This window comes from Schistocerca piceifrons, chromosome 1 (assembly GCF_021461385.2).
Source record: "Schistocerca piceifrons isolate TAMUIC-IGC-003096 chromosome 1, iqSchPice1.1, whole genome shotgun sequence".
In the NCBI taxonomy this organism is placed as follows: domain Eukaryota; kingdom Metazoa; phylum Arthropoda; class Insecta; order Orthoptera; family Acrididae; genus Schistocerca; species Schistocerca piceifrons.
The window spans coordinates 334,192,483-334,205,000 of NC_060138.1; the positions used below are offsets into that span (position 1 = coordinate 334,192,483).

The window sequence follows — 12,518 nt, forward strand, 5'->3', positions numbered from 1 at the left end:
TAGGAACACGAGATCTAAAATGCATACCTTCAGAACTATGAGCGCTACTGTTTTTTCTTCGATACTCTCAAATATCTTCTGCTGCATGCTCTTTTACTTTCCATATTTTGGAAGATGGAAGTATGGACCAAACATGAAAAAGTTTTCTACTAAACATAGAATATAAAATGCACATCATAAGTGTGCTCAGTAGCTCTTAAGGTACGTATTTTAGTGCCCATATTTACTCGACTACTTTGCTTCCAACTGTAGCTTCTGTCATATCCCTGAATACTGTACACTTCTCCTGGGCGCCCTGTATAATGTATGATAATGTAACGAAAAAAATAAATTTTTACGAGGGTTTCGTGAGTAAAGGACGTAAGCTGCTTATAAGGTACAAGGTTCAAAGTGTCAATTTATGTGACCGAAGTAATATTTTATTTAACTGCTTTGTATGACTTATTTAAATTCTATTTTGTGTTCTTACAATAAACTGAAAATATTTGATACTACGGTAGACCATTTCTCGGCATGTTTCCTCTGCTGAAAGCAACTAAAACACTTCTGGAGCTCAGAAATGACATTCATAGATAGGGAAAAACAATCTTGGTTGTGGTGTTATCCTGCCCTTACCTCAACTAGCAGTTCTACTGACACTAGCTTCTGATAATTTCCGAACAATAATGCATTCGCAATCCATTAGCTATAAAAATGTAGGAATCAAACTTCCTTTTACAGTTATTGACTGTTATCAAAATATTTTAACGATTAGATGTACATGCACCTAAAAAACAGGAATGTATTATTTCATCATAACCATTAGCCTAAGTCTAACGTATCCGTTCAATCGCTTTAAAACAGTACGACGTAGGGGCACGAACAGAGTAACCTGCACCAAAACTTAAAAAGTTGCGAATGTTTATGCCGAGTAAACAAACAGACGTTTGAAGCACGAGTGTCGCTACATGATATGGGAAGACTTCTTCATGTATCAGGCATTTGATATATTTTTAACACCATATTGCCATCCTTGCATAATGTAAGAAACTGCAACTTATGCCCGTATTTTCGAGCCGTTGCCACCTGTTCTACAAACAGTATTTTCGATTTCATGAACATAAGTTCGCCAGTTATATACTACAGTTTTTAAGTAACAAAAATTAAAATTACTTAAGGCTCTAAGTACCATATTTCACATATAACCGCTACAAAGTCTTGTTTCACTTTTACTAGGAGAGTAATGCAAGTAAATGACAGGACTCGGCCACCTGATAATCACATGGTCCGCTTCCGGTGCGGCACGCACAGTAAACACCTGTGTCTTCAAATATAAAAGTAGCACAAATGTGCTGCACCGTCAATAAAATTATTACGTGCACTGCTCCTACACGCATTAAACTGAGCCATGGGGGTCATAAAACTCTGTAGTATTTATATTTCTGAGGTATGACAAAACGAACTACACACAGAGACTAGGTATTATCTTCTCTACGACAGCCACAGTTGTTTACTTACGTCTTCTGCGCTGGTGTATCCAAGCAGGATCGCGGCGAATAACCAAAAATATATCCTTAGATGCATAACCACACGACTGAAAGTCGAATCGCTTCGACTTTACGATGTTCCGATACACAAATTTACCAATTTTTACCACACCGACCCCACTCACACCACACTATACTGATCAATGAATTCACTGTGGATCTACTTCCAAAGTGTATTCATGCGCCAAACGTGCCGCCGACAAAACAATACGAAAAGATGTTCACTTATTATTCGTATCGTCAAACTGAACGATTCACGATGTTTTATACACCGCTTACACAAAGGTCTGTGAACCTACTTGGGGGTTTGTGTGATACAGACAATTTGTTTCAAGTATTGCAGTCTCCAACACCGGCGTCACTAGCGCGATCTGGTGGCAGACGCTTCAACTTACGGACGCTCGCGCAAGAGGAGGGAATTTAAAACCCACTCCGGGCTGCGTATTAGTAAGGCGTAGCTGAAAAAATAATTTAGCTTTCCACTGAAGCTTAAAACTGAAAGAGCACTTGTAAGTAGCGTGTATTTTAACTAATTTCCTGCAACATTGAATTTTCCAAATCTTTTCTTGCTACAAACGTATTTTAAAGTATGTGCAACATTACTCGTCAGCTTCTAAATTCTTCTCGAGTTCTTCAAGTTCACGTTTTGCGTCAGCTATAGCCTTCTCATGTTGTTTTATTTCATCCTTACGTTCCTGAATTTCTTTGAGCCTCCTCTCTTTCAATTTGTTGATAAGTTCGCTATCCTGCAACATAGCAAAATAATCATAAAGCGTGCATACAGAATTTAATGCCAAGGCATACTGTTAGGCCAGACCATGACATTTCGCACGACAAAAGGATCCAATTTATGGCAGTGGCATGATAGATAAAGAATAATATTTTCAAATCGTTTCACAGAAAGAACAAACTTTTAGGAATAAAAATTTAAACAATATAAAACTAAAAAGCTGTGAGCTATGTTGCTAAGGTATTCGAAACACAGTTAACCAAAGGACCAAATAGTACACATTCCAATTCGAGCCAAAAGTGTATGAAACTAAAATAGCACCGTGTGACTATTACAAAGGTATTTATTAGTGAAGTATTCACTATATGCAATATTAATTTTCACGGTATTTGGCTACTGATCAGCTCTGAAATAAATTGAAGATATTCTTCGTTTCATGGATAACGGTTCCATATCGACTCATCTTGGCTCCGATACGTACTGTTTTAGGCAGTTTTATACACCGTTCGGCGTTTACAGTATCGTTTGTGGTACGAACAGTACCTGTACTGTCTGACTACACACCTTTCTGCTGTATACAGGAAAATAACTACAGTGAACTAAACAGCTTACAATCGCTTGCGAAAAGCGCCACTGTTGTTTCATAAAAATATCAGCAATATACACGTAATATGACTTTTTTCCCAGTAGCGTCAATCTTAGTACTGAGTGCCACTACCAGTATAGCATCGAAACACGTGTTTGTAGCATCTGAGGCCATCAAAAGGTACACTAGAGACTTACAAAGTTATTTTCAGATGCAAAACTATTTTCAGACAACCAAACGACGCGTCATAAGAAAACTTTAAACACAGAGAATGGGAACCTAGTGAGAGTCCTTGTATATCGATGTGCGAAGAACGTCGCTCCCGTACGAAGCGATCAGCTGTTAAAAATAATATATGTGTTCCGTGACAAATAACGAGAAGAAAATTGGCTTCAAAATGAAGCTAAATTTCGCAACAAAATTTGAATAAGTGCAGCAGACGGACTTCCCAGAACATTTCTATTAATTGCTCCTCATTTGACAGGCTCACGTCATTTCCTATCCGCTTGGATGCCTCCTATAGCAGACGAAGTTACGTTAAGAATTACTTATACAAGTGACCATGTCTGTAATACAGGGAAACACAGTAACAATTATAACAGCTGAAAATGCAAGACTGTGATAATTAGACGCAAATCTTGCCAACATCGTTTTGCGCATTATAGTTGCCCAATGCCTAATACCTTGCTGTGAGAAAGACTCAGATCAGGAGTAGGTAGTTTCAGAACAAGAAGCAAGCGGGAAAACCAAGCTATGGGGGCACAAGGTCCAGTTGAACGCCATGCTCAATTTCCTGTACGGAAGATAAATTTTCAAGCAAAGCATACTACTACATTTGTATTGTCATTGTTGTCTGATTCTATGTAATTTTAGTGAGCATAGCTTCAAGTTGGTATTTGAGAGGCTTGTGACCGAAAATAATAATAATAATAATAATAATAATAGTAATAGCTGGACCCAAGTAGAACTGGATAATGTGGACAAGAAAACTCATCACAGTCCGGCATGCACTTCACCCTCAAAGTTATGTCAACAGGCTGTGCTTGCCCAGAAAAACTGGCAGTGGAGGACTCTAGCAAGTTAGGCGGACAACGGAACAAGAGTTACATGCGATCTGAAGTTTTCCCGGCGTATTTGCAATTTGGACAGTTCGCGGGTATCCAATTTGAACAGTTCTCGGGTGTCCGACCGGGAGAAATTACGACCCTACCCGGTCGGATACCCGAGAACTGTTCAAAGAGTTACATGCATTGGTGGACTATGTGAAAAATAGCTAAGAATCGTCTATTACTGAAGTCAACAATAAAATGCTTCTCAAAGTACAGTAAACCAAGAAACAACACCGAAATAGTGCGCTCCAGTAGTAGACTGACAGCTTGAGTAATTCAGCAATACATGGGCAGGTTTTGGAGAATATGTCAAACAAAATAGACGAGGAAAGAAAACCTGACCAGCGGAAGTCTAAAGATGGAAATTGAAGCACTCATTTTTTCTGCAGAGGGACAAACCCTCAGAACTAACGTCATCAAGGCTAGAATCTAGAAATCAGCAGAAGACCCAAAGTTCACACTCTGCAAAGAATCTGAGGAAACAATCGTCCACATCTTGAGCTGTTGCAAGAGATCGCCGTGACTGGTTACATGCAGAGCCGAAATGCTGCGGCAGAGATAATCCGCTAGAATTAATGCCAAAACTATCATCTGCAGCTGGCAGGAATTGGTGGGACCAAAAGCTATAAAAATGGTCGAAAACAAAGGTGCCAAATTTCTGCGGGACTTCGACGTCAGACAGATCGAATGCTGGAACACAATGCACTAGACAAGACAACTGTGGAGAAAGAGACAGGGTGGATCACTGACATTGGCATGTCAGGTGATAGCACAATCGACGACAAAAACCTGGGAAAAGTTACCAGACACGAGGGCCTGAAAATCGAAATACAAAAAGCCACTTTACTGCGGTCTGCACGAACTGTCAACCGATGTATCTACATCTACATGATTGCTTCGCAATTCAAAAGTGCAAGCTCTGGTTTGTTTTATTTTGTTATAATTATCTTTTCTTTCTCTGTAGATGGGCACGAACAAAATGTGTTCGCAATCTGAGGAGAAAGCTGATAATTGAGATTTCATGAGTAGATCTTGTCGCAATGAGAAACGTCTTGTTTTAATGATTGCCACCCCAATTCGCATGTCGTATTCGTGGCACTCTCTTCCCTATTTCGCGATGATACAAAACGAACTGGCCTTCTTTCGTTCTTTGGTCTTTCTCGGCGTCCTCCGTCAATGGTTCAAATGGCTCTGAGCACTATGGGACTTAACATCTGAGGTCATCAGTCCCCTAGAACTTAGGATTACTTAAACCTAACTAACCTAAGGACATCACACACATCCATGCCCGAGGCAGGATTCGAACCTGCGACCGTAGCGGTCGCGCGGTTCCAGACTGAAGCGCCTAGAACCGCTCGGCCACTCCGGGCGGCCCTCCGTCAATCCTAACTGATGTGGATCCCGTGCTGCACAGCAACACTTCAAAAGAGAGCGGACAGGCATAGTGTAAGCAGTCTCTTTAGTAGATATGTTGCATTTTCTAAAGTGTTCTGCCAGTAAATCGCAGTCTTTGCTTGGTCTGTGCAAGTTTCCATTCTTCTCCCTCACAATAAATAACAGAATACTCCTCATGAAGTCATAGGAAAAGTAATTAAGCCGCTGCACTGTTGATGCACGAGATGCACTCCTAAATTGTCAGCTCGCTCAAGAAAGATTTTGCCTGTAGAAACATATACGTCCTGCTACGACATGATAGAGTCATGACAATATACTGCAACATGTCTGGTGACGCTGTGATAGTTTTGTTACTTCCAGGAATGACAGAGAATTATCTTGCAAGAATCACTTGATAATTTTTGACATACCAATCAAAGATTCTGAATGAATTCCACTTGGTGAGTCACCGACTTATCAAACCAATATTTACAGAGAGGGAAGATTACTTTCACGCAGCAACTGCAACTAATCTCTTGTCTACATTGCAAATTATCTGTATCAACCATCACAAAGGCAATGGGGAGATGAAGGCTCCGGTTGATCGGTTGCTCCATGAAAACGTCGATGCACTGTAATGAGTAAGAGGCAGTAGCTTCCAGTTCCAAGCTGACATGAGAGTAATATTTTACCTCCGTATCAGAGCTACAAACGGCTATATCGAACTCAGAAGAACGTCTTCAGAAATTTTGTCATCATAAGATGTCTCACTATATTCAAAAATCAGTAGATCCAGTGGTTGTTTTCGTTGTGGTTTGATGCAGCTCTCCATGCTACTCTATCCTGTTCAAGCTTCTTCGTCTCCCAGGACCTACTGCAACCTACATCCTTCTGAATCTATTTACTGTATTCACCTCTTGGTCTCCCTCTACGATTTTTACCCTCCACGCTGTCCTCCAATACTAAATTCGTGATCCCTTGACGCCTCAGAATATGTCCTACCAACCGATCCCTTCTTCTAGTCAAGTTGTGCCACAAATTTCTCTTCTTCCCAATTTTAGTCGATACCTCCTCATTAGGTATGTGATCTACCCTTCTGATCTTCAATATTATTCTGTAGCACCACATTTCGAAAGCTTTTATTCTCTTCTTGTCTAAACTATTTATCGTCCACGTTTCACTTCCATACATGGCTACACTCCATACAAAGACTTTCAGAAACGACTTCCTGACACTTTATCTATACTCGATGTAAACAAATTTCCCTTCTTCAGAAACGCTTTCCTTGCCATTGACAGTCTACATTTTATATCCTCTCTACTTCGACCATCATGAGTTACTTTGCTCCCCAAATAGCAGCCGGCCGCGGTGGCCGTGCGGTTCTAGGCGCTCCAGTCCGGAACCGCGTTGCTGCTACGGTCGCAGGTTCGAATCCTGCCTCGGGCATGGGTGTGTGTGATGTCCTTAGGTTAGTTAGGTTTAATTAGTTGTAAGTTCTAGGGGACTGATGACCACAGCAGTTGAGTCCCATCGTGCTCAGAGCCATTTGAACCATTTTTGAACCCAAATAGCAAAACTCATTTACTACTTTAAGACTCTCATTTCCTAATCTAATTCCCGCAGCATCACCCGATTTAATTCGACTACATTCCATTATCGTCGTTTTGCTTTTGTTGATGTTCATCTTATATCCTCCTTTCAAGACATTGTCCATTCCGTTCAACTGCTCTGACAGAATTACAATGTCATCGGCAAACCTCGAAGTTTTTATTTCTTCTCCATGGATTTTAATTCCTATTCCGATTTTTTCTTTTGTTACCTTTATTGCTTGCTCAATAGATCCAGAGGTAAAAAACATAAAAAGATCCAGAGGTAAGAAACATGAAATACTTTAGGACTGCTACTGAAAATACACAAATCCTTTAATAAAATCATATCTCTGAATAGTCTGTTAAATGCGTTTTATTAGCAAGTTCTCTGACAGTCATATTGTCATATTTACGTTGTGGTCCGGTATAGCTACTTTAGTATGACAAGAGACTTCACGCTTAATTAAGACAGCCATTTGTCATATGGTTTCACGATGAGACACCAGTTGTATTAGTGTACTGCATACTGACAGCGTTTCCCGTTAAGTTATTGAACAAAACAGACACAAATATCAAAGAAATTGTCAACAACATACTCCACCTGGTTGTCTATATCCGTCTGATGATGCGAAGTAGGTTTATGGTTCCACACATGTAGCGATTTGCGGATTCTGAGTTAAACCACGTCTAAAGATCAATCGCCAAAGCAAAACAAACTAAAGAAAACAAAAACCAACGTTGTTTGTGGTTGATTCGTAAGGGGCAAGAAAGTTAAGCGGATGCCAGATTATAAGATGTGCAGTAGGCGTTTGCCAACCAAGTTCCTTGGTGCTGTCTTCTAGGTCGCATTTGCTACTCTGCGACTGCAAGGCATCTCATTTGTTGATAACAAACGTCAACTGCGAAGGACAAGTCCCTGTGAAGCAGTTCGTAAGACAAAACACCTTCTCTGTCCCTCCAGATGCATGTCAATAACAATACATTTTGTGGACATATACAGACCATCGTCTGAGATAATGTTTGTTATAGGTTACTCACTATTTTCTCCTTATCAAGTTACCATACGGTACTTCAAACGTCTATCAGGCTACACTGATTTAGGTTTCTAGTAACCTACTTAAACCTATTACGCCAAATGACAGGATCAATCCTTTGAAAGGGCACAGATGACTTCCTTCCCCATTCTCCCCAGTTCGAGATTTTGCTTCCTATCTAATCTCCTTTTCGACAATGTGTTGTACCGTAATACCCCTTCCTTTCTTTTGACCTCAAAATGACTACTGGGGGCAAGTGTCGCACGAAGGTTAATTGGTTGTCACGCTTGCCAATTATCGGATCCACTGCCTTTTACCATAGTAGTAAATTGCAGAAACCCCCTTCTTCAATGTATGTTTCTGTTCCTGAATGCGGTGATTAATTTATCTCAAAACGAACGTATTTTAAACGATAAAATTTGACTTTTTCGATAGCACTCACTCCATACAGGGCACAGGTGTTTCGAATTGCATACATTGCTTTCACCCTTTTATTAAACATAAACAGAACACAATGTCACAAATGCTAGACTTTACTCCGTTTTAGACTCCGTTTTCTAATGGATAAACGACCGCCCTCAAACGTCGAAAACGAGAAACATTCAACTTGTCATGCCACGATCTACACTACAAACCGCCACAGAGCACGCTGAAACATAGTATTATAACATACACAACATTACATAATGTTATACTTGCTAATTTGGGTGCAGAAAAGTCCTCTGGAGATTATAGGCTCTATGCCAGATGCGTCACGTTCACTTGAGCGAACGCCAGTCAGTACAAAGCGGTCGCTGATGTAGCTGAAATTGGTCTTACCATGACAGATGCTCATGAACCCTTTCACAAATGTGTTTCCGCAAGACTTGTTTTTACTAGCTGGTTATAAAATGAAAGAAACTGTTTCCGACTTTCTGTCAGCCTGATGCTCCTAGCAGACAGATGGAATATGGCCTAAAAAAGAAAGGAAAAGGCTGGGTTTCACATCACAGTCTGCGTTCACACGATATGACATTGACTACTAGACCACGAATAGGTTTTTCACAACAACAGCTGAAGTGGAAGTCGAAATTTCTCGTGCCATACGCTGCGTACCCCATCATGATAAAAACATGATGCTAACAGATTTGAAATTCGGTGACCGGTTGGACTGAGGCTAGCTTGTAATGGGTAAGGTGTGTGTTCGATTCCCGCTGGGGATACCAGTTTTTAACAGCCACAAACATACCCTCTTCACCTCCAGTAACACAAAGTAAAGAATGTAGGACTGTGCCGTGGTTCCAAATCAACATTAAACATGTCCATTCGCTACTGAGCGTAACAGAGTTGGATTAGTTTTGGCTGTCAGAGGCGGAAGTCGCTGCTTGCAGAAACTCTTTCCCTACTGAGCTTCCATACGCTGGTAATGTTATTTTAGTTCACGAACCAATCGTTATGTAAGGTCACACGACCTTCATTTCTTATTCTAAGTGATTTTGAGACTTTGAAAATATTGGCACTGGACTGGGATTCGAGCTCCAATTCCAATTTTTCTCTGAATTTCAACCTTTCGAGATGATACTGTCCCATCATTTTGTTTTTTCCTCACGATGGCAAAACCCTCCAGTTCTCTACGAACGGCGCGACCCTAACTACTGGTGAAAGAGAATCCGATAGTTAACACCTCTTCGTGTGGGATCAAGAATGACGATATGTGCGGGGTTGGAGTCCCACGCAGCATGGAACTATTCGTTGAGTTACCCCTAACTGAACAAGTGCACATCTCGCTACTGGTGAAGAAACAATAAATATTTCGTGTCTGTTCGTAGCTACAAGACAATAGCGAAAGTTGCCAGGTTCGAATCCCTGGCAAAAATCATTCGTATCGTCTTTTCAGGTTCCAGTATCAAGCTATTGGTGGACATGTTTAATATCTGACATCTGATTGTGCTCAGTTAACAATTCATACAGCTACTGGGTTCTACTCCTCGTGCATCACCGTAACTTTTCTTCATGGCGTTTTACACTTGTGCATTGATTGTTTCGTTTCGTTTCGTGGTTTACTTCTCAGGGGTAATATAAGCTTCATGGGCTTCCGGAACAGTGCTAAACAGTCATATATTTCCAAGTTCGGACATTCGGCCTTGTAAATTTATTCTGGTGAACATTTAAAAATTGTTAAGGCTTTCGTGGCCACTTGTTGACAAACTGCCTATTGGCTTCTGTCTCGGGTTCTTCACCCGACGTTCCTCTAATGATTTTTCTGACGTTTCGCCAGCACGAGTGGCTGGCATTGTCAAAGCTTCACCCTCCATTGCCGGCAATGGAGGGCAAGGGAGGGTGAAGCTTTGACAATGCCAGCCACTCGTGCTGGCGAAACGTCAGAGAAATCATTAGATGAACGTCGGCCGAAGAACCGGAGACAGAAACTGATAATTTACGTCTCTTTCTGCCTAATCGAGTCCTCATCAGACACGTAGCTTTGTTTGGTTAACAACGGATACAAATTCGTATCACGAACAAAAATTCATGCTGAAGTCTTGGGTTGTTACTCGAGTCAAGGCTTTGTTCTGCGGCAAAGGTTCAGGTCCTGTCTGGTTGTTAATAGCCGCTGTACCGCAGGCTCCTCTGCGTTGGAGTACCAATCGCGCGCCCCGGTGGTGGGCGCTCCTGCGTGCTGGCCTGTGCGGGCGTCGCGTCCTGGTGGGGCTTGTCAATTCCGTCCGCTGCCTTCGGTGGTTTCGCATCGGAGTGTCGTCGTATTTTTCATATCGCTGTATCCTGTGCGGTTCTAAGCTGGAAACCGTTATCGCGGTTGACAAGGTTATCATGGACTAGTATCTTCACAGTCAGTTAGAAGATGGAATCTCATAACCTGTTCGCCCTGCACAATCAAATATATGGTTTACCTTGAGACTCTGTTCCGCCACTGCAGATTTCTCCTTCTGGCATTGGTGAACGCTACTTACGTGTTCTGAGCAGTGCTGCGATATGCATCGCTGCATCTGGCCGATGTACTGTTTGCTACACTCGCAGCTGATGCTATAGACTCCAGGTGTCTGTATTCCTAGTTCCATGTTTAACTTTATGGTAACTGTTACAAATCGTATGTCGCAATTCCGCGACTGTTATGCAGAATTCTTGAGCGTATTCTGAGTTTTTTTTCTCCGATTTAGGTTAATTCTAGTCCTGGTAAGGTTACAATAGTACATTACAAAGTGGCACTTTGTAAATATAAGTTTACAAAACTAACACAAATGGAAAGTAGTGGATGTATGGTTTTGAAGCACAGTGTGAGTAACCATATTTATGTGCATTTATATACTTACGTACAATGTGTGTATATGCACATAAACATATTTGCTGATATTGTACTTTGAAACCCTGTATCCACTACCAGAAACAGTGAGGTGTTTTTCGATTTGTCTCAGTTTTGTAAACTTATATTCGCAATGTGCCATATTCTAATACACCGTCGTAATCTTATCAGGATCAGAATTAACCTACGTCTGAAAAAGAAAACTGATGAAGTCTGTTAAAGGACCTAAAGATAGGTCCCCAGGGCTCGAAATGCATCGTGTACTGAAATAAAATCACGATTGTGACTCAAGGTGGTTTTCCTTATTTTACGAAAGTAATACAATCATGGAACAAACACTGACAACTATGGATAAAATTAAGTAAAACATTTATTTGGCAATATGATAACTCCACTCTATTGCCAAACGAATAGAAATTCGAATGTAATGTATTGCCTCTTTGCTACAAAACATTGCGCAGTCTTCTAATATAAGATTCAGTATCACAGAGAAGAAGAATGTTAATGTTGGGTAGAATAACGGATAAACTTAAATGGATTCATATCTTTTTTGGCAATAGCCATCTGTCTTCTACAGTTTTGTATTTAAATTTACGACTTATGTGGAACCAAGTCAGAATTTCTTTAGTATATCAAAGCATTCCACGTTCCTCAATCCAGTCTCAAATTTTATTAAAACATCTTTCATTTCATTAAAATTCTTCAATTTTCTTAAGTTATTAGAAACTATTTGAGATTATTATTTCAACAGTCAACCTGAAACTGTAACAACCAAATTTAGTTACTAAACAAAACGGAATTCACAGGTATTGTGAACTACAGTTTTGGGATCTTAACATTGATTCACGCATCAAGTTCAACTCGACTTCTAATGCAAACGTCTTTACGATGTACAACATACCTTGTCGCTCACATGACGTTTATTTACAACTACGTTAGAGGTGTGACGGTTGGGCTCACTGTTCCAAGGACATTACGAATAAGACATTTCACCATGGAGGTAAAAAGAGAAGCGATTTGGCGCTATGAATGTACGCTGTACGTTGTTTTGAAACCAGAGTGGGCGTGGCTTGCTGCGATCTTAAATAGCCCAAAACATTAGCAAACTACTGTTTGCGATTCCTTCTTGTTCATTATTTCTGTCGTGTGCACGGAACAGATGTTTTTAATACTAAAAATTACAGTGCTTACATGTATGACATAGAGTAAGGAAGCCACTTTCAAACGTTTTTCTGTTCTTTAATGCGTATTTGTTGTTGTAATGCAACGCAT

At 40.6% G+C, this 12,518-nt stretch overlaps 1 protein-coding gene across 1 annotated transcript in view; it reads right to left on the reverse strand.

Annotated features, from left to right (window-relative positions):
* Positions 1–2,125: 2,125 nt before the first annotated feature.
* LOC124719192 (ATPase inhibitor mai-1, mitochondrial-like) overlaps positions 2,126–12,518 on the reverse strand; it is a 61,588-nt gene continuing 51,195 nt past the window's right edge. Inside the window, exon 3 of the mRNA XM_047244825.1 lies at positions 2,126–2,272. Coding sequence (XP_047100781.1) covers positions 2,126–2,272 — 147 coding nt within the window. The remainder of the gene's footprint in view (positions 2,273–12,518) is intronic.